This window comes from Planococcus citri, chromosome 3 (assembly GCF_950023065.1).
Source record: "Planococcus citri chromosome 3, ihPlaCitr1.1, whole genome shotgun sequence".
Lineage (NCBI taxonomy): Eukaryota > Metazoa > Arthropoda > Insecta > Hemiptera > Pseudococcidae > Planococcus > Planococcus citri.
In genome coordinates, this window is record NC_088679.1 from 78,192,211 (window position 1) to 78,215,507 (window position 23,297).

At 33.3% G+C, this 23,297-nt stretch overlaps 2 protein-coding genes and 1 non-coding gene across 5 annotated transcripts in view; all 3 read right to left on the reverse strand.

Annotated features, from left to right (window-relative positions):
* The window catches only part of whd (carnitine O-palmitoyltransferase whd), a 65,071-nt gene that overhangs the window by 12,793 nt on the left and 28,981 nt on the right, over positions 1 to 23,297 (reverse strand). For 2 of the 3 annotated variants that reach the window (XM_065355535.1, XM_065355534.1), the window contains exons 3-12: positions 19,512 to 19,648; positions 6,181 to 6,290; positions 5,644 to 5,810; positions 5,424 to 5,545; positions 5,127 to 5,328; positions 1,253 to 1,452; positions 960 to 1,164; positions 770 to 877; positions 646 to 671; positions 294 to 359 (exon numbers count right to left, since the gene is read on the reverse strand). In XM_065355535.1, the coding sequence (XP_065211607.1) occupies positions 294 to 359; positions 646 to 671; positions 770 to 877; positions 960 to 1,164; positions 1,253 to 1,452; positions 5,127 to 5,328; positions 5,424 to 5,545; positions 5,644 to 5,810; positions 6,181 to 6,290; positions 19,512 to 19,648 (1,343 nt within the window). The remainder of the gene's footprint in view (positions 1 to 293; positions 360 to 645; positions 672 to 769; positions 878 to 959; positions 1,165 to 1,252; positions 1,453 to 5,126; positions 5,329 to 5,423; positions 5,546 to 5,643; positions 5,811 to 6,180; positions 6,291 to 19,511; positions 19,649 to 23,297) is intronic. The other variant, XM_065355537.1, reaches the window with a different exon arrangement.
* On the reverse strand, positions 7,142 to 7,214 carry TRNAT-UGU (transfer RNA threonine (anticodon UGU)). The gene has a single exon. It is a non-coding gene; the product is annotated as a tRNA-Thr (tRNA).
* LOC135839483 (uncharacterized) lies at positions 12,004 to 19,500 on the reverse strand. Its single transcript, XM_065355533.1, has 5 exons — positions 16,316 to 19,500; positions 16,114 to 16,230; positions 15,886 to 16,035; positions 15,501 to 15,796; positions 12,004 to 14,637 (listed from the first exon to the last, which is right to left on the reverse strand). Exons 1-5 carry the CDS (start codon positions 16,551 to 16,553, stop codon positions 12,400 to 12,402), a joined length of 3,039 nt encoding a protein of 1,012 aa, XP_065211605.1. The 5' UTR covers positions 16,554 to 19,500; the 3' UTR covers positions 12,004 to 12,399.

The window sequence follows — 23,297 nt, forward strand, 5'->3', positions numbered from 1 at the left end:
AATCGGTGAATTGTACGTAAGTAAATGTGGATGGGAAATGTGCACAAGACCGGAATACTGATACCAAAATTCCCGAACCGAACCCATCCAACGACAACATAAGTCATAACACCCACAACCACTTGGACGCGGTACCCTGAGCTCTGAGCTCAGCTCGAAGTACTTATAAAAGAGCGTGTACCGAAGCAACGACCTTTATACAAACCCCCGAGAAAAGCGTAAACAAGAAACTCGTCGGACGAATGGAGAAAAGAAGAAAGAAAGAGAGAGAGAATTACAATAGAGGTGTTTACTTATCAAAATCGCCTTCTTCCATGATAAGAGTTTCCCATAAATGAGACAATACGGCAGCATCTGCCCTATAAAACATTATTCGTTCGGTCAAATTTCATAAATGGTGGATCCGTTCGTTCCGGTAATTTCGATCGCGATTATCGCATTAACAATTAATCGTAATACGCGATAGCGAAATAAAAATATTAATAAACTAATTAATCGACTAGCTAGATAGCGAATTGCGTAAATTTAAAATAAATAAAATATTCGTAATTAGATTATCTACGCAAAAAAAAAGTGCATTAACGTCACCGAAGATTTCGGTACAAAAATACGATTTTTCATCAACGTTTCCGGTTTATTACTTACCAAGAATGTTCGGCGTTAAAACCAATCTGAAATGAGAAAATGGCAATTAATAAAATGAATCGACTTCGAACACGGTAATTTGGTATTTTTAAAAATAACTCGGCGAAAAATAATATGTAATTACCCTTCCGTTAGTGCCGATGCAAAGTGTGAAAGATTTATCGAACCAACGATTATAACCATTTCCGTGAAGTAAGATTCGTCCATATTGGTCCAATTTACTAGGATCAGACTAAAAAAAAAATCAAAACGAGATTAAATATCGCAATCGTTCGTTCTAAACTCACTGGAATATAATTTAGAAAACTGTTTACTTCGCTATATTCGTAAGGAATATCGTCAAGAGCGATAACAAAAGCTGCTTTTTCAATAGCATCCAACGACTGTCGATTTGTGCCTTTGAAAAAGTATGTTTTTCTAATTTCAGCCCATTCGGTCCGGTTACCGGCAGTCAAAGCGGCTAATTTCTCTTCACCGATGGCCGGAGGCGATGTATCGTCCAATATATTTTGTATTTGACTGAAACGAATAAGATAAGTTACAGAAATATTTTCAAGCAGAGGAGTTTTTTTCCTTTCGAGAAAATATGGGAAAAGGAAAATCTTACGCTTCGATTTCGCAAGGTTGTAAAATTCTATTACGATGGTAAATGATAACTTTGTAGTAACGTCCTCGATGGTAGACTGCAATATGCTTCGAATCGTTGTAATGAACAATTTTATCCGATTCGGTTCCGGGTACACGAGTTGTGTTGAACATACGTTCGTATTGCCACGAACAAAGCGGTACTAAACCTTGGATTAAGATCTATAAAACAGAAGAAAAAAATTTCTTAGTTGGAAAATGCAGTCATTGGAAAGCCAACGTTTTTGTGACCTTGGAAAAAAAATTTAAAATTTAAACTCGAAACTTGTTCCAAGTGGTTGAGTACAGAAAATGAAAAAATTCAGATAATTTGAGGCGAAGATTTTACAAAAAGGAGAACTGGAAAGGGGAGGGTGTTTCATCAATTTTTATTTCGTTACGGAATTTCTAAAGCAAAACAGAAATACTTAAACTTTCGATTTTTGAAATAAAAATTCAAAATTTTTACCCAAAATTTACAAAGTTGGAAAATACAAGCGATATAAAATTTTATCCATTGAAAATCATTTAAAAATATTTTTACTGTAGTTTGAAATGAAAAATTGAATTTTTGTTCTCATATTCTCTAAAAAAAAAAAAAAAACGTGAATTCTGCTTCTGACCATTTTTTTTTTCAAATTAAATTGAATGTGAAATTTTGAAGGACAGATCATTTTTCAAAGAAACATTTGATGAAGAAAACTAATGTCAAGTTTGAAAAAAAAGTCACAAGAGAAAAACAAGTAAGAATCAAAAATGATAAAAAGGGCTCAAACCAGAAGCACAATTTTGAAAATTGTCAACCAATTGATCCTTCTCATTTTTTCCTCCCTCCCCTCAAGAAAATCATCTTTCATCAAAATTGAATAAACATTTCGATGTTCAGAAAATCGGAGAGAAATAATGCAGTGATTCTAAAAATTTTCAAAACTCAACTTATAGAGCTCCAATAAGAGGCTTATAAGCCGGATTTTCAAAAAAGATGTTATAAAATGCAACAAGTTAAAAAAGTGGAGCAAAATGAAAAAGTAGAGGAAAGGAGTGCAGGGAAGGGGTAAAAAATCTAATATCTTCAACGACTTTGAATGCAAAATACATCATTAGGTACAAAATTATCAACCCAATTTTTTTTTTCAATTTAAAGGTAGCTTTGAAGAATTTTTCAAGTTTCAACTTTTATGGAAGCAGAGATTCAGAGCTTTGAAATTTTGAAAAAATGCATATCTCAAAAATTTGGTGCATTTGGATAATTTACTGACGTATTTTAGGAACCACTATAAATGCAGTTTTTCTTGGGGTTTCGGTTTTTCAATTTCGAATAATTGATCGAGTTTCTACTTCTTTTTTCTTGGAGGGAGAGAGGGAGGGAGAAGCGAGGGAGGGAGAGTAAAATCCTCTACAAATCTTAAAAATGTGAAACGTTTGCAAAAAATCCTTAAAAAATCCTAAAAAAATTCGCATCATCTCGAAAATTTGATACTTCTACTTACGTATTTGAGTAGATCAATTACATACGCAATTTCGGAATCACTGAATGCAGTTTTCTAGAATTTTTGTAAGTCGTTTCGTACTTTTTTCAAATTTTTAGAGAGTTAAGAGTTACCATTTAGAAATTCGAAAAAATTCGCCTAGTTTGATACTATTTTAAAGGGGAGGGGGGGGGAGGGTCAAAAAATTCAAAATGAATAAAAATCACCTACAGCTTTCAAAAAATTATTTTAAAAATTTGAAAAAAATCCAAAAAAACTCGCATATTTCGAAAATTTGATACTTTTGAGTAAATCAATCCGTTCCCGTACTTTTGGAACCACTGAATGCAGTTTTCTAGAATTTTTGTGATCGGTTTTTCGTATTTTTTCAACTTTTTAGAGAGTAAGAGTCGCCGTTTCAAAAATCAAAAAAATTGGTCTAGTTTGATACTATTTTTCAAAGAGGGGAGGGGGGAGGAGTTGAAAATAGATAAAACCAACTCTCCATGCAGTTCTCAAAATTATAAAAAAGATTGAAAAAAACTTAAAAAAATTACATCTTGCAAATTTGAAACATTTGGGTAAATTAATAACGTAATTTTGGAACCACTGAATGCATTTTTCGTTGGTTTTTATGTTTCCAAATTTTTGCATACTTTTCTTACATTTTTGGAGAGTAAGGTCCAAAGTTCCAAAAATTTGAAACAGTGACCAAGGTGTATATTTTTTTTTTTGAGGGGAGGGGGGGGGAGGAGAAGGGACTGTAAAAGAAATGAAAATCATCTTCCAGCATTCAAAAATGTGATGAAAAAAAGGATGAAAAACTTTAAAAAACCGCACACTTTGAAAATAATTTGAAACATTTTGGGTTAACCAATCACGTATTTTTGGAACCACTGAATGCAGTATTTTTTTATTCTTTTAGATTTTTCATACTTTTCAAATTTTTGAAAAGTAAGATTTTAAATTTCACAATTTTCAAAAACTATCCAAGATCAATATTTTACTTTTTTGGTGGGAGGAGGGGGGGGGGGCTATTTTAATATTAATAAAAACCATCCAATAGTCTTCAAAAATATAAAATGAGAAAAGTCAAAAACCGAAAATCCCAAAAATTTGATACACTTGTCCCTTAAGTTAATCAAACATGTATGTTTAGAACCACCGAACGCAGTTTTTCAAGTTTTTCGACAATCTGACGACCGAAACAAGGTTTTCATTTGTTTTTAACCCGAAGCTAATTTTTTAAAAAACTTGAAAATTATTTGAAATTAAAATTTTGAAGCTAAAAATCTTATCCTTCAAATGAATTGGAAGTCTGGAATTTTTTGCAAGTTCATTTAAAGCCATTTGGCCAGCATTGAGCCCCCCCTCGAAAATTTGGAAAAATGAAAAAAGAAACATCGAAACATATTATACAGAATTTCATTTTTTTCCCCAGCTGATCTAAAGAGAAATTTCAACATATTTTAATGAATCGAATCATAGGAGTAATTTTTTTGAAATTTATAAATTTGAACTCGTCGTCGGGAAGAAAGTTTTCCCAAAATCATGCGCGATATCGTATCCCCCTTCCATTAAACAAAATAAAATTTAAAAAATCACAATTCAAAAATCACTTCTAAAAAAAAAAAAAAAAATGTAAGTAATCTGATCATTTAAAAGATTTTTTACAATTTTTGAATAAATTCAAAACCAAAATAAACATTTAGAAAAAAGTTCTAATAAGGGGGAGGTAAGTACATAATGCTCATTTAATCCATCAAGGTCATTTTTCGTCACTACTTTTTTTATCAGTGGTCCTAGAAATCTTTTACATCGAATGTAAGTATCATCTTTACAAAATTTTTTCTTTTTCAGTGATTCCAAAATTTTTTTAATATCAAATGAACCATTTTTTCAAAATTTAGGTTCATTATTTTAAAAAAAAGACACAATGAGGAAAAATCGGATCTCTTGATTTCCGTTGAGTCAAAATTGCTACATATTTTTTTTTTAACTTGAAATTGACATGAAAAAATTTTCATGATTTTTAAAAAAATGTAATTTATGCAATTTTTTCAAATCAACGTTTAATCGAAAAAGGGCAGTAAAATTCGAAAAAAAAATCAATATACTTCTTCACCGAGACATTTTGCTCACCATATTAGCATCAAAATTGGGACGTAAAATACCTCTTCTCTTAATGATAACTTTTAGAAACACGATACGAGTAACGTGTAATTTTCACAAATTATCACTTCCAAAAATATACACGTCCTTATGGAAAATTCCCTACCATCTCCACCTCCACCCCCCCCCCCCACCCTACCTAACCACGTGCGAAAACTTAGCCACAAAACTTGGCCAATAAAAGAAAAAAATCCCAATACATTTGGGTATTCGTACCGGTTCAAGTTCTTGTCTTTCGATGAGTCTTCGGAACCTCAATGCGATATTCACAACCATAGCTGCTCTGGCAGCTTGCACATGAGTAGTTTTCAAAGAAATAGCGTCGATTCCGTAAAAATTAGAGTTAACAATCAACGGCGATCTGCCTCTCAAATAAACATACTCTTCCCACCAATCTGATACGTAATTCGTGGCAAACCTGCATCGCAAAATCCAACCATTAAAATACGCACTAGTATAATCGGATTAAATATTTATTAAATCTCTTCGAGAGGTGTATAGGTAAATATTTACCATGATTTAAGTATCAAGTATCTTTGTAATTTGACGGCGATACCGTTTTCGAAATCGCGAGCCATTTGTCTCATTTTATCGTAATTTTCATCATCTAATAATGGCCGGACACTGCGCAAATACTGCAAAAAAGAAAAAAAAATGTCAACAATTAGTTCAAGATTGGCGAATTTATTTTACGTGTTAGTCGAATAAACGAATAGATAGACTATTCTACTACCCTTTGCATTGTATCGTGAACTGGAGGAAGGGGTAATCTCGGCAAGGAGCCTTGGTAACTGTACAATAACGGTTTCGTCGTACCGGAAAATAATTTCACGCCTACAGCCCATAGTCTAGTTGCTAACGATACTTTATTATTTTTCGTTCTCGTTTCGAACATCCAACCTGAAAAAAAAATACATTTTAGGATCAAGATTCGATAATTTAAGGAATTTTTCAACTATAAGTTTAATCATCCTAGTGCCCTAATATGTTCGATCGACGGTTATGATTTATAAATAAAGCTGTACATAATATCCGGCGACACACACGAGGCGTCTAAAGTTCTACCAACTGTTGTAATCATACATCACAGCTCATCGTCAGCTTGTTTTAATTACTCGATATTGCATTACGAGTATACCTCTACCTATATAACGGTCGCACATCAGACGAATATATCGACTAAAAATGTAATTACACGTCGACGAATTGTTACATAACGACTGATAAGAGGCGATTTGATAATCGGAAATCAGCCAGTCTCGCTTCTCACCTTTGTACATGAGCAGTAATTTCAATATGTAGCGGATGGTGTAGATAAATAACAGCCAAACGACTAATCCCAATAATAAGCACGTCATAAAATGCCAAAATATCGTCGGCCTGAAACAAAAAATTCAACGTTTTTTAATTCATTTATTTTATACGTACGGTCAAATATTCGAAATATTCATACAGCTATATGTACGTCTATATTAATACCTACAGTATACGTTCTCATGTGAGCGAATAAAACGTCATTGTGCAATACGAAATATACGAATACAATAATATAAAGCGTTACAATTGGCTACCTACGTAATTAGGACACGTACGAGTGATTGTGATGTTGCAAAAAATAAAATAAAAATCATTCCAAAAATTCTCATTGTTTTTTTAAATGTGTTGTGATTGTTCTTTGATAATATGAGAAAAAAGATTTTTTATTTTAAAAAAAAAGATCAATGACTAGTACCTTTTATTTTTCAATTTTTCGTGATTCAAATTGCAGAATAGGTAACAATTTGAAGCTAGAAAATTAAAAGAAAAAAATATAACAATTTTTTTCACCAATTACTCAATTTGTAATTTTATAAATTAAAAAAAAAAAAAAACTGCACACAAATAAAATTATTTGAAATTTTAAAACTAAAAAAATAACTCGTTTAAGGAAATATTAAAAAAAAAAAAATTAATCAAAATAATCTATAACTAAGAAAAAAATGAAAAAATAAATACAAAAAATTTCCACACAATAAAAAAATTACACTAAACCAATTTTTAAAACCATTCTAAACACAATTCCCCAAGCAAATTATGAAAAAATCACGAAAAACTACCTCAATATCGTACAAAAAACACGAAAATCAGCTCGAAAAAAATTCGTATCGAGGTGAAAAATTTTTTTAAATGATGAACCAACACCAACAACCCCATATCGTCGATAAAAAATTTAAAAAAATTAGAAAAAAATCTGCCCCCAGGGAGAATTGAACTCCCGACCCCTGGTTTACAAGACCAGTGCTCTAACCACTGAGCTATGGAGGCAACCAACTTTTTAGAGGCGAAATAACACATGATAACGCAAGACGGTCGTCGCTGTAACGTTTCATACCAGTTCGCGATCGTCTCGAAACCGCTAAAATGCTCGGAATTTCATATTTATGGTATTAAAATTATATTAAACGAGGTATTGGTTATTTTAAAATGTAATGGTTCAAGAGTGTCGAAATTTTGATCGCTTGGAAGACAAAAAATAGGCAATAGAGAATAGAGAGCTGTCTAAGACAATGAAATCTTCGAAGTTCGAAGCCTAAGGAATTACTAAATAAAATACCTAATTGTAATAATTACCTACATATTTATTTGGTTTTGGTTTTTGTACTTGAACATATTATTTTATTTTATTTTTTGATATAAGTAATAATAAAACAGCTGAGATGATTTTTTTCTCCTTTTTTCATGGATTTATTTCAAAAGTTGATCAATTTTTATTGATTTTTTAAATTTTATTTGATCGACTCGTAAACTTCAACTGGGTAAAAAAATGGTTTTTTTTTGTTTTAAATCATCATTATCATTTTTTTAAAACTAAAATAATAGAATAATGGAATCTTTTCAAAATTAAAAAATAAATTAAAATAATTTTTGATGCACAGAGTTTTACAAAAAGTTTATCAATGATTCATTTTTTTAAAAAAATCATGTTTCAGTTTCCTACGTAAAAATTAGCTAGACTTAGGCTAGAATAGAAAATAAAATAAATCATAATCTATATGAAAAAATAAGTTTTAAAAGAATTGAAAAAAAAATTGTCGAAGTGCCTGACTTTGAAGATTTTTAATCGAAAAAAATCATATAAAAAAATCAGTGAAAGTAAAATACAACTCGTCTAAAATAAATAGGTAAATAAATCCAAGAAAAACGTAAGAAAAAATCATTTCGACTGTTTTATTACCAGAAAAAAGTAAGCTGTAGGTTCAAGACTAAAAATCAAACAAGTAAATAGTCTGGGAAGGTGTTCAAAAAATCATAGAACATGTTTAAAATCAAAAAAAAAAATCATTCCTCGCATTAAAAAGTACTAGAAAAACCAAACAAAAACTTGAAAAAATGAACAATTTCAATTCAATTATGTATACTAGTACTTTAAAAATTATACGATTCGAATTTTTAAAAATAAAAAAAATAAATAAAACTGGCACAAGAAAGCCCTTATGCAGTCACATGCTTGGACTTGAATAGTTTTCGAATGAAAATTTAAATAATATCATTAGGTATGATAGTTCAATTTGGTGAAAAAAATTGAAAAATTTGAGCTCGAGAGCTAAGGTTTTTGTATAGTAATCCAAGTACCAATAATACATATTGTAGTAGAATTTTATTTTTTCTGCCATTTTCAGGCAATTTTTCGATACAAATGAACAAAATATACCTAGTACCTACTTTGGGGAGTGAGGAAGAAAATACAATTTTTTCAAAATTGCGAAAAGTTCGATTTAAACAGCTATAGAATTGCAAATTGTATTTTTTTAGCCATATTTCAACTCATCTGTCGTTTGGACAAGCCTCATTTTAAAGTTTTTCGCCATTTTTGGCAATTTTTTCAAACGAATTGACCTTCAAAACGCACCTTTGAATTTGCTCGTTTCGAAATATGGTCCTAAAATAGTTGAAATTTTTTTCAGCAGACAAAGGTGTTCATTTCAGCGAAGAGCAATAAATTTGCAATTTGATAATCGATTTTTATTTTTTTCACAATTTTCCTTGAAAACTTGAAGCCTAAAAATGCTCTTCTGATAACTCATATCGAAAAAAGACCAATATAGAATTATTTTAAAGGGCAAAAAAACTACTTATATGAAGTTTTAAACCACTCGGTAAAATTTCTGGACTTCTAAATAAGTAAGTAAAAAAAATACTGAGTTTTTTGATTTTTGCTTTAAATGCCTCAAAAACAAAGCCTCCTCGAAAAAATCAATAACTCTTTTCACAGATAGAAAATTTTATACAGTACAATTTCACTTCCAAAAATTTGGTCTCAATTCACAAAACAACATAATTTACAATTAATTTTCTCACAATTTTTTTGTTACAATTTTTCAAAATTTTCTTGAAAAAATATCAAAAAAAGACCTCAAAATGAAATTTTTAAAGGACAATTTAAGGGTCATTCCATGTCAACTCAACCAAAAAAAGGCGATTTTGAAAGTCATGTCTTTCAATTTCGCTCAATTTTTTTTTACAATATCTACCCACCCAGTAAGTAAGAAAGCCGCAATCAGTTTGGTCCCAGCCCCCTCAGGGGGTGGGTGGGGGGGCTTCCATTATTTTCACATTGTCTCGAGGTACTCAACTTCAGCAGCCCATTCCTCCAAAACTATGATACTTTGATCAAACCTGATTTCATAGTTCGAAAGGGCATTAAATTTTAAACTTTTAAAGCATTTTGAAAATTTCAAAAGTTGAAAGTTGAACTTTCAAATTGAAAGTTCAACTTTCAAAATGACGCTGTAAGTGGGAGCTACCATTCAAAATTTTGAAAAAATGTCCATAGATGTACATTTTGATACTTTTTCGAAATATTTAGGTTTCGAGATGGCACTCGTTGACGGAGGGGGAGCGCCTCCACCCCTCAATTTTGGGTGAAACTTTCATAAGAAAATCTGAGGCATGTGATATATCGAATTCTATGTTTTCGGCGACGCTGAACACGAATATGACGTCAGATTTTTGATTGGACCCCATCCCCGGCCCCCAGCACCTCCTCAAAGGGGGTAAAAGTTCAAAAAAGCGTTTTGTTCGTGTGACACATGGAATAGTATGTTTTTGGTGACGCTGAACACGAATATGACGTCAGATTTGTGATTGGACCCGTCCACGGCCCCCAGCACCTCCCCAAAGGGGATGACCCCCCAAAAAAATGGTTACATTCATGTGACACATGAAATAGTATGTTTTCGATATCGCTGAACACGAATACTGCCTTAGTTTTTCGAATCGACTTCACCCATGGCCCCCAGAACCTCCCCCAATAGGTAAAAGTCCAAAAAAATTGTTGGGGGCCGTGGATGAGCTCCAATCACAAATCTGACGTCATATTCGTGTTCAGCGTCACCAAAAACATACTATTCCATGTGTCACACGAACAAAACGCTTTTTTGAACTTTTACCCCCTTTGAGGAGGTGCTGGGGGCCGGGGATGGGGTCCAATCAAAAATCTGACGTCATATTCGGGTTCAGCGTTGCCAAAAACATACAATTCGATATATCACATGCCACAGCTTTTCTTTTGAAAGTTTCGCCCAAAATTGGTGGTGGGGGTGCTCCCCCTCCGTCAACGAGTACCATCTCGAAACCTAAATATTTCGAAAAAGTATCAAAATGTTCATCTATGGAAATTTTTTCAAAATTGTAAACGGTAGCTCCCACTTACAGCGCCATTTTGAAATTTGAACTTTCAAATTGAGAGTTCAACTTTCAACTTTTGAAAATTTCAAAATACTTGAAAAGTTCAAAATTCAATGCCCTTTCAAACTGTGAAATCAGTTTTGATCAAAGTATCATAGTTTTGGAGGAATGGGCTGCTGAAGTTGAGTACCTCGAGACAATGTGAAAATAATGGAAGCCCCCCACCCACCCCCTGAGGGGGCTGGGACCAAACTGATTGCGGCTTTCTTACTTACTGGGTGGGTAGATATTGTAAAGAAAATTTGAGCAAAATCGAAGGAAATGACCCAAAAACGTTGGTTGAGTTGACATGGAATGACCCAAAAATAAACCAAGTACCTAGGTACTTATAAAGGTTTAAATCACTCGATAAAATTTCTGTACCTTTTTTCTGCAAAATTGTCCAAGAAAGCTCTATTCGAATAGGTTCAAAAAATTGTATGACCTTGAATTTTACATCGTAGGTTTCCCTAGAGGTCATCTTGATGTGAGATACTCTTAGAGACCAATTCGCAAGGCATGAATAAAATCCAGATCTAATTCCATAACTTTTGCTCGAAATTTCTCAAAAACAAAGCCTTATCGAAAATTTTTTACAAGCAGGAGATTTTATACAGAACAATTTTACTCCTCTTCTTTTTTTTCGCAAAAGCTTTAGTTTTTCTCAAAAATCGATTTTCGCAGTGAAAAAAATTATGTAGAACCGAATCAATTTTTTTTTACAAAATTTAATCAATTTTGTTGGAATATCTCAAAAACACAACCTCCTCAACAAAAAAAATAATAACACTCCAATTATACAAAATTTTATGCTCTACGATTTCGTTCCTCTTCATTTTTCTCGTGAAATCCTCTCTTTTAAAAAAAAATCGATTTTTGAATGTTCGTAGAACCAAAATTTAGGAATTACTCGTAAGAAGAGTAAGTAAAATGATAGCCCTACTTCAGATTTTGAAACTACATAATTAAATTAGTGAAAGTTGGCACCTATGATTTGACTCTCCCACCCCCCCCCCCCCTCCACCCATAACATTTTTACATATTTATTTCATCTCCCCAACTTCTCTCAAGTCGAAAGGAAAATATCGCAATGGGCCAATTTTTTTCAAAAATTACACATAATTTAGTTATCATCAAAGGTCACTTTAAAATTTTGGAAAATTTTTTTCAATTTTTTTTGGTGCAAAAAAACACATTTTTAGCTTCTCAACGATATCTCTGGAGCATCGATATTACAGTAATGGATACACAGCATGTAGAGAGGCGGGTGGGAAATGCCGTGCTAGCGAAGTTCACAGGGGAAAGGGGCGATGAGTTGATGGTTATTGATGCGCATCCTTCTGCGCAAGTGTAAAATAGTGATAAAAACATCGTGATTGAAAACAGATAACATTTTCAACAGATTGTAATTTCAAAATGACTATAATTTCAAGTGTTTTCGTTGAAATATAATTTGTATATGTAAATAATTTTGAATAAATCGAACTTGAGACTTTAATTATTGCAATGAAGTTCTATTAGTACCATTTATGAAGTTCCACTGTTTGTAATCGCCATCATCGATGGTAATTGCCGATCAGAAACAACATTATTGTCATCAGATAAGTATTTAAGATTCTTCAGTTTTATTATTAATTGCAAAAAGAACTAGTTTACTTTGTGATATATTCTTTTTTTCAGGTTTCAATTAATGAATACGTAGGTCTACGAAGGATTTCAGCGATAATTTCAATTATTTTGATAAGTAAGAGTATAATAATTTATTTGATTTTACATTAGCGAGCTATTGATTCTTGAAAAGAATCAGTTTAGTAAACTTTTGTCGCACTGACGTACTTGAATCGTCGTTAATTTGCTCGAATTCGTGATGCTTTCTTAACGTTACATACTTATTTACAATATTATTTTTTAGTTTGTTGCAATGATCGTTGTTATCACACCCGATGTTAAAATATTGCATTAAAGCCGTTTGTTTTACAGATTCATCAAATGACATTTTGAAAATTCCATTTACGTTATTCCGAAAAGCTATCTCTGTGGAGAGACACAATTGCATTACATTCTCCGATGGATGTACCAGACGACCTTTTGATTTCCGTGAAGTTAAAGTATTCGGCGAAGGATTCTTGTTTACGAGAGACAGGTTGCAATTTCCACAGTCATTTTTGTTCAAAATACTCTTGATAACAAAACCGGCAATATGAGGCACAATTATTTTGACAGCCTTAACGATTCGTGAATCAATTTCGTCCTCAAAGTCTTGATATACAGTTACTAGTTCATTTTCTTCATGGTCACTGATATCTGAAGAATAATCATTCATATCCGCATCTGATGTATATGCTGCCAATTCGTCATCGGAGGTATCGAATTCTAACAATGATGTGTTTGCAGGTTTGTGAGAAGGCCCAGCAACTGCAGGGTCACGAGAAGGTCCAGCAATTGCAAGTTCGTGAGAAAGCTGAACAACTGCAGGTTCACGAGAAGGCAAAACTGCTGGTGTTTCATTGCATGGAGTAATTTTTTTCTTTTTTCGGCGACTGGAAGCACTTAAAATAGGAACGTCGTCTTTTTCACAATTTGCACGATTTGAGCTTTCAATTTCATGTCGAACAAGTAGTTGCCGATAAGCGCCTTTGAACTGTAATGCATCGGGATTGTTATTCCAGCCATTCTTTCTTCTTACTGCCGAAAAAAAGTTTTCTAAATGATCTTGACTAAGTTTGAACGATAAAAGGTAATCTTGTTTGTGGTCAGGTAACGTTTTTAAAGCTTCATAAATTTTAAACAAGTTCTCCAAGCAAATAACCAGCCCTAGAAATCCAGTTTTCCTACTACATGTCATAACGGATGTGCCTTGGCTGGTTTTCAAGCTGATAATGTACTGTTTCAGCTCCTCAGCTTTGGATTTCTTCGTTATTAGATTCTCATCGTTGATTTCAGTTTTCAGGGGTTTGCAGAACTTGTTTTTAAAATTGTTTTTTTCTCTGCAGTTTAATAAATCGAAGGTTTCATCAAATTTTTTGCAAAATTCAGCAGTAGGTGAGCTTCCTTGAAATTCTTCAAATCCCTCACTTTTTAGATGCTCCAAGCTGTCGTGAACGGATTCACTCAATACTTGAGTAGCCAGTTTTACTTTCATCTTCGTATTTGAAAAATCAATGTGTTTTTTTCTAATTTTGTTTCCGAAATGCAGCCCTGAAGCTGTTTGCAATTGGTACAGCAAAGGAACGAATTTCCAGCAAATATCTTCACCCTTGTTGTTTTTCAACGGACCATATTCGGCAAATGCATTTCGGATGTTTTTTATATTGTGGCTCGGATCTGGATACACGTACACAGGTTTTTTAGTGACTGGATGAGGAAAATATGGCTTGAATTGAGGCGTGCCGTGTTTGAAATTTGCTCCCAATTCTTCACACATGGTGAAATTGACATACGCACCATCAAAAGTAACACTCATTACATGAGTGTTGGCGTCATGCAACATTTCTAGACACATGTTGAGGAGATGTGCGCGTTCTTTTCCAGTCATGCCATCAATAAGGAAGTACCCTACAGGTACCTTGAATTTCGTTTTTAAAGACACGACCATGAACACTAATGCATTTTTAGCTTTAGGAATATCTTCAGTATCCGCATCGATCACCATATTACTTCCCAAATTGACGGCTCCAAATACAACGCCATCGTTACCCATACCAACACGTTGGCGAATACTCATTTCATCTATGACAAGATTGACTGGTAAGGGAGCTTTTATATGATCGGATCGATTTTTCAATGCATCAAAAGCTTCCTGGGTGAAGCCTGGTTCTCCATTAACAACTCGTAACCATGCTTGAATAGTGGATTCTGCGGGTAGCATATTTTTCCATGCCTTTCTAACGAATGCGTATCCTTTTGTGCTGTAGAAATATAATGTAACTGCAAACTGGCGTATGTTTTCATCGTATTTCAGCGGCTTCTTACTTGTGAGGCAAGCGTCTACAAGAGTTCTTACATTTTCCGGTACAGTGGACTGAAAAGGACAAAATATTGTGTTGTAGCATAATTTTATGTTGCTTGCCTAAATGCCTACGTAGGTGCAGGGTGTTCATTTGAATCAACTAATGTACAGTATTGTGCAAATTATTGTGAAAAATAACAACCAAAATCTCAACAAATCAAAAATTTTTGTATTTGAACATGTTTTTTACAGTAATTTAATTTTAAAATTTAATTTTCCATTTTCTATCAAAAAAATGAACCAAGTTGAGCCAAGTAAGGGCAAGATTTTTCAAAAATTTAAATTACGTGAAAAAAGTTGTCGAATTTTGCAATTTTAATAACGGATTCTTACTAATTCGAGATCGCTGATTTCGAATATGACTTTAGTTTTGTGATCGGACTCGTATTTGGCGAAATGGTTGCAGTTTCTCAACGAAGCAGCACTCCACGACACAAATGGACACCAGATTCGGGCTCGGCGACCTCAAATTAGTCAAAAACGACCCTTTACACAATTTTTTTTGAAAATCAAAAAAATTCCAAAAAAATGCAATTTATTAATGCACTTTTTTGAGCAAAAAAACTTTTTCTCGCGAATCGAACTGAAATTTGGGCTACAGGTTCTTTTTAGGACGACGAATTCATTTTCGGTGTCAGATTGTTTTAACAACGCTTCCTTATACTGAAAATATATGGCGTTTTTTGACCAATTTGAGCACGCTGAATTCAAAAATGACGTTTGTTCTGCTATTGAAATCACTCAAAATAATGTCTTGGTATCTGATAAATTTGTTAGGTACCTATCTGAATTTTACTTGAATTCAAATGATTACTCTGCCCTCAAATTATTTTGTGAATTGAAGATAGGTATGTCATAAACAGACATTCACTCACCAATAAATGGTGATATGCTGCCTCTGAAATGTAATCGCTTTTTTTCAGATGGTCAAGTAGATCCTCCATATTTTTAATTTTTTTCTTAAGATACAAATTTTGTCTTCGCAGTGCATGAATTTTTTTTTTATGCCGCCGCGACTCCTCCTTCGCCAAGTAGAAAAACCTCCTTGCTACTCTTGGAGATTTCATATGCGGAGATAAAAAATCTCCAAGATATCTTTGACGTATGGGCCTTTCCGTTGTCCGAGGAGTTTGTGGTGTGGCACTGCCAGCACCAAGTTCTACGTTGTTTGCTGTAAATTAATAAAGTTGTTTGAGTACTTGAAAAAATGTTTGGAATAGGTGGACTCTCGTCACTTATTGATCAAATTTTCTGTCTTACTGGTGGGTTCAGAATCAGAATTTGAAACATAGGATGTTGCTTCGTTACCATCATTGGCATTATTAAGAGAAGAATTTGATAATTGTTGCTCATTTTCTGAAAAATCACCATCAGTGTTCATAGCTTCTCCAGCAAATTCGACATCAATAACTGAAAATTAATAATAAGGCATTTGGGTATGTTGAAAAAATGCAAAATGCATTCTACATGGTTGCATTATTGTCTTACTAGGGGTATTGGTATTGGTACTGGAATCTAAAACGTTGGATATCACAGTCACATTTTCATTATAATCAGAATCACCAGCAGTATTTATATTTTCTGCTGCAAATTCAACATCACTCACTGAAAAATTAGAGATTTGAGTAGTTTTTAAAAAAATAAAAATTTAAATTGTGTTCTACTTAGAATGGTTTAATAATTGTCTTACTAGGGATCTCAGATTCATCTTCATTAATATTACCAGAAAAACTGATCGGAGTACAATTGTGTTTTAGTTTGGTTCGATTTTTGGAAGTTTTTGCAGGCTTAATATCCTGACTTCTAAAGTGCATCGAGCATAATCTATCATTTGGAAACACACGATCAAAATCAATTCCCAAAATTTGAGCCCATTGAGCTCTTCTATCATCATTCTCAGGGAAACTGTAAAATGAATTTGTGAACATAGAATTCTGCAAAATAATGTGACAAATATAAAAATGCAATGGTAAAGATTTACTGTTTGTGATCGCCAATTCAACTGTTCAAAAATCTTGCCTGCCAGCAAAATTGCTGAAAAACTTTTTTTAAAAATTATCCAAAAACTTGATTTTATCGTCCGAATTTATAAAAAAAAAAAAAATAATTAAATTATAGACGTTTTGGATTTTTCAAAAATTATAGGCCAATTTTCCATAAATATGTGTTAAATATCATTATGTAATGCTGTTTTCAGTAAAAAAGCTACATGCTCCAATAACGTGTGAAATTTGAAATATTTTTGGTATTAAAAAGTAAAAATAATGGAAAATATTAGTGGTGGTTATGTGAAGACTGACGAGAACTCCGAGAAGAAAAGGAAAAAGTCATCACACAGTGTGAACTCAAAGAAAAAACTTAGAAGCTCTCAAGATGAAAAGGAGAATAAACCAGAAAATTTTGATGAAGATTCATTCGATTATGCGCCTCCAGAACAACCTGAGCCTAAGTATGCATATCTTAGGGACAGAATCCCAAAGAAATCAGAACGTTGGAGACTTCCAGGGCAACCATGTTACAACTGTAAGCCTTTTTTTGATAATTTGAAAAAGAAATACTCGGAAGAAGAATATCGAAAAATAGTGGATCAGTCCTGTAGACATCGTTTCAAGTTTGTTAGGTCCCAAACCCCACCTGGAATTTGGGACCCTACTTTTCCAAAGACGGATAGTGACAGTGATTAGATATGTATTTTTGAACAACTACTGAATAATATGATGTACCTATGTTCATAAAAATAAATATTGCTTAACCGTTTGAGCCCAAAACTTTTTTTTTTAAAAACTCAATATAGGCAGGTATAAGGAAAATTTTCGTCTTTTAACAATGCATTTTTATATGTACTAAAATATGTAAGTACATGAGAATTAGATCAGTGGTAAAAAACTTACGAAAATGTTTGCGAAGTGTAACTTCCGCAAACATAACAATTATACAGTCTACCAGGCATAACCAAAATTATTAATAATAAATAATATCGAAATAAATAAATCATTTCATTTTTAAAACGTAATTTGAAAGTGAAACCTTATCAACGTGTGATTTTAATTATTAAATTCGAGAATTCGACGTGTTTATTATTTGCATGTTCATGTTCATGTTCAGAAAAGAGGTGCGCGAAAAAGAGGCGCATCAATAACCGTAGTAAACAGAAATTTCTGTGAAATTCTGATGTTGTTGTTTGCGGCGGGGTAAGTGGACCTGCTGTGTATCCATTTAGTGTAATATCGATGCTCTGGAGCCTGAGTTTTTTCATAGGTGCAATTATGAAAAAAATTATACTCAATCTTATGTTATGCATCTCACATAAATGTGCAAATTTTTTTTTGAGAGAGTGAGAGACTTTCAAAAACGATAAAAGCTCATTTTTTACTACACCCCCCCCCCCCATGTAGTCAATTTTGGTGGAAAATTTCTCATCTTGGAATTTCTCGCTGAAGACGTTTAATTACATCGTCAACCTTAATTTGAACTAAATTCGTATTTTTATTTGAAAAAAAAAGATATCATTTTGGAAACCTCTATAATCACCTTCTTGGGGCACCCAGCTGTCTAAAATTCACGTTCAAATTAATATCAACTTGAAATATCACAATTTTACAAGAATAAAACATTTCTGATTTTTTTTAAATACCCATATTTTTTTTCAATTTGAAAAAAACTTGCCACTAAATTAAATTTGTTGAGATTTTTTTACTCAGGATCGGTGCACTTTTCCAAATTGGAAAAAACGTACTTCTACTTGAATTAAAACGAGTAATTTCTCTAAAACTGCAATTCACGATTCTTTCGACGAAATTAAAATACCATAATTTGAACTTTGACCTTCGCTCTTCCACCTCAAAAGCAAAAATTCCGTACAATATTTCAAGCTAAATCATATTACATATAACGCTACTTTTGGTCATTTTACAACATAATCTTCTCTTCTCCTCCTCCTCCTTCTACAGCATCACATTGAAGATCTGCCCACATAAACCTTAAGTACCTAATCGAGTGCTTGAGTGCTCGGTTATTACTTCACATTACATTCGAATAAAGAAAATAATTAGGCACCTGCTGAGTAAGATAACCTAATTTCAGATGTAATTTCAATCATAATATTCGTCAAATTAGGTTCATTGTCGAGCTCAAAATGCTTATTCGCTGAAATAAAACTGATTACCACGATTTTGAGAGCAGCAATGATCTTCGTTGAAAAAGGAAAAAAATATTAGAGAATTTGATAATATTATGATACTCATCCCCAGGCACATAGATTAGTACAAAAATACAGGAAAATTTTCATTTCCATTACGAGAGTAAAATTAGCCAATGCGAATTCCGAAATTAAACATTTTTTTCATTCTGGCAAAAAATAACTTCCTAGTTTATACACAAATACCAACACTTACGCACGTACGAGTATTATTAGGCCAAACTGGAAATATTCGACAGCATTTTCAACACAAGTCGAAATTCTGGTTTATGTACGAGTACATGTAGCACCCATACAACGATAGAGTACCAACTACATACTATTAAAAGAAAAAAAAATCGAACCTGTACACTGTACAGTGTACCTATAAATCGAAGCAGAACGCGAAGGAGTGAGTAGAATTTACAAAGAGTCGATTAAAAAGTAAATAAATTATAATATCATGACTGGTCAGTGGTCTCGGTATTCTGTATACAGCTAAGTAAGTTATATAGATAGACAAGCTCAATGACTTTCTGTACATTTTACACACTCAAAACAAATACATATTCAAAGACATTGGGTCAAAAACCAATATCCGAAACACCATCGAGAATAAGCAAATACCTCTATCTACAATTTGGGTTCAGTCTGAATTATATGTAGGACTAAATTAGCAAATTGATTAATCGCGACGATCGATACTTACGCTGGCATGTGATTTAGTACAAAATCGTAGGATCCAAAAGGTAACGAAAATCCAGCAAGCTGTAACGCTGCCACCAGAGCCACCATCGCCCATAGACTTTGCGGTGAAGCGGGGTACATTCCATTTCTGATATTATTCTATAATAAACGAGCAAACAAAAGCGAAAAATTAAAAAATTAATTATAAATTCACGCTTCCTTCGTGCAAAGAGACACACACAGGTAAACATATTAATCATGTAACTTGATGAATTAGCGATATGTGTAGGCTAATACGAAAATAAATAATAATGCCGCAATAATGATTACATTTTATATCCAAAATAACAACACTGCGAGAAAACTGGTTTGAGCAGTGAGCACATGGAGAAGGAAGGCAAAAAGGGAGATAGCCATCTGCCCACAGCGACATTCACAGTCAGACTCAGAATATTATGAATCGAAATGTTTCTCAGGAAAATGAGCCCAACATTCGATTCAATTTGTAGGGTATATTTTCCTTATTCGAGTCAATTTATAGGAAAAGTAGGTAGCAATTTTTGAGATCCGAATGTATAATTAAGAATTACGGCAAGACTTTACGATTTTTTTAATTAAATCATTCAATGAACTCATCATACCGTTTAATTAGTTTGAACTTTAAACGACGCTGTTGGTCTCTTCATTACACACGAAACGAGTAAATAAACTCACGTTCGTAAACACATCGAGTTATGTACAAGTACGACCATGATTTTTCATTTTATTCTTACATTTTCTAAATGTCACAAAGAGCCATAGAATACATTCGAAAAATACGTACAGTAGTACTGTAAGAATTAATTAATTTTGGTGTCCTTGAACGTGTCTCTACTTCTAGGGTGTTTCAATCTATAATATTTGAATTTTGAAAAACTGAGTGAAATGATCAAAAATTATAGTCCGGCATATGACAATAGGAGTAATTGCACCCCCCCCCCCCGCCGATCCTCCGGGACAACTTTTTTCTTGAAGGAGACATCCCAAGGAACATTTTAAAGCAAAGTTGCCAAAAAAAAGTTGGCCTTACTTACAAAATGGCGGCCATTTTGATTGACAGGTCAGCCGAAATCGCAGATTTTGCGTTTTAACATAGGACTTGCACGAACTTTTTCAAACTTTACAAAGGTAGATCGAAAGATCATGCAAACATTTATCACCTGTCAAAATTTCAAGTGCTAAAGTGCGTTTTTCGATTTTTGGTGAATTTTTGAAAATCCAATTTAGGCCAAAAATGAGGGAAAAAATCAAAATTTTACCAAATTGACTTAGAAAGCTAAAATTTGGGATATACCCTATTTTCGACATGCCAAATCGATTGGAAACGGTTTCAACCCGTTTTGACCAGTTCTGGAGCCTCCAGCAGATTTTTGAAACTCGAAATTATCACAAAATTCCATAAAATTGGACTTGTAAAGCAGAAATTTATTCTAAAAACTAATTTCAATACGCTACGAAGTACTGCAGGTGAATTTCAGTTCGTTTTGCATCCTCTAGCGACTTTTTGAAAATTCCTGAAGCCTCCGCAGCAGATTTTTGAAACTTTAAATTTTCACAAAATTTCATCAAATGGAGATGGAAAGCTGAAATTTACTCTACACTCCAATTTTAACACACTCTGAAAACGACTTCTGGTGGATTTCAAGTCATTTTAGATCCTCCAACAACTTTTTTGAAAATTACTGGGGCCTCCAGTAGATTTTTGACACTTGAAATTTCCCCAAAATTTTATCAAACCAAGATGGAAAGTCGAAATTCATTCTGCAAACTAATTTCAATACGCTACGGTAGTTGACTGCTGGTGAATTTCAAGTCGTTTTGGAGCCTCCAGCAACTTTTTGAAAGGTTGCATGACGTTTTTTTGGAAAATTGAAATTTCCTAAAAGTAGCTGGAAGCTTCAAAACCATTTGAAACCACCATGTAGTCTGCGAAGTAAATTTCAGCTTGCCAACTCCATTTGATAAATTAATGTTGCGGGAAATTTCAAGTTTAAAAAATCTACTGGAGGCTCCAGTAATTTTCAAAAAAGTCGCTGGAGGCCCTAAAATGACTTGAACCCACTTGTAGTCGTCTTCAGAAGGTGTTAAAATTGGAGTGTAGAGTAAATTTCAGCTTACCATCTCCATTTGATGAAATTTTGTGAAAATTTAAAGTTTCAAAAATCTGCTGGAGGCTCCAGTAATTTTCAAAAAAAGTCGCTGGAAGCCCTAAAATGACTTGAACCCACCTGAAGTCGTCTTCTGAGGGTGTTAAAATTGGAGTGTATAGAAAATTTCAGCTTTCCATCTCCATTCCATGAAATTTTGTGAAAATTTAAAGTTTCAAAAATCTGCTGGAGGCTCCAGTAATTTTCAAAAAAAGTCGCTGGAGGCCCAAAAATGACTTGAACCCACTTGAAGTCGTCTTCAGAGGGTGTTAAAAATGGAGTGTACAGTAAATTTCAGCTTTCCATCTCCATATTTGATGAAATTTTGTGAAAATTTAAAGTTTCAAAAATCTGCTGCGGAGGCTTCAGGAATTTTCAAAAAGTCGCTAGAGGATGCAAAACGAACTGAAATTCACCTGCAGTACTTCGTAGCGTATTGAAATTAGTTTTTAGAATAAATTTCTGCTTTACAAGTCCAATTTTATGGAATTTTGTGATAATTTCGAGTTTCAAAAATCTGCTGGAGGCTCCAGAACTGGTCAAAACGGGTTGAAACCGTTTCCAATCGATTTGGCATGTCGAAAATAGGGTATATCCCAAATTTTAGCTTTCTAAGTCAATTTGGTAAAATTTTGATTTTTTCCCTCATTTTTGGCCTAAATTGGATTTTCAAAAATTCACCAAAAATCGAAAAACGCACTTTAGCACTTGAAATTTTGACAGGTGATAAATGTTTGCATGATCTTTCGATCTACCTTTGTAAAGTTTGAAAAAGTTCGTGCAAGTCCTATGTTAAAACGCAAAATCTGCGATTTCGGCTGACCTGTCAATCAAAATGGCCGCCATTTTGTAAGTAAGGCCAACTTTTTTTTTGGCAACTTTGCTTTAAAATGTTCCTTGGGATGTCTCCTTCAAGAAAAAAGTTGTCCCGGAGGATCGGCGGGCGGGGGGGGGGTGCAATTACTCCTATTGTCATATGCCGGACAAAATTGATCAGTTTTTCGATTCGAATTTCCTGACAGGACTAACAATAACAAGGGAGACACATTCCTCAACTGACTGATTATTTTCCGAACTGAACATTAAACTAAGTTAAATCAAAAGAGAAAGTAGAAATACACCATCGGTCAAAATTTAAGGAGCTAAAGCCCATTTTTTGATTGATTAGCGAATTTGTGAAAATCAAGGGGCCAAAAATGAGAAAAAAATCTCAATTTTATAAAGCTGATTTAGAAAGGTGAAATTTGATATGTGCTCTATTTTCGACCTCACGAATCGATAGGAAACGGTTTCGAACTGTTTTGAGCAGTTCTGAAGCCTTCAGCAGATTTTTGAAAATCGTAAAATACGATTATCAACAAAAAGTTTTGTATTTCTGTAAAATTTGACAAAATTGATTAAAATTACAACAAAAAAATCCTGCACCAATCACGTTTACACATATCAACTGCTCAAGTCAATTCGGTCGGTTTTTATGGCATTTTTAAAAAACCTAAAATTTCCAAAATATATCTGGAGGCTCCAGAACGACTCGAAATCACCTTAAACCGACTCGAAATGTTAAAATTAAAGAATTTTTGAATTTGAATTTTCACTTTTCAATTTAAAATACTTAAATGGGT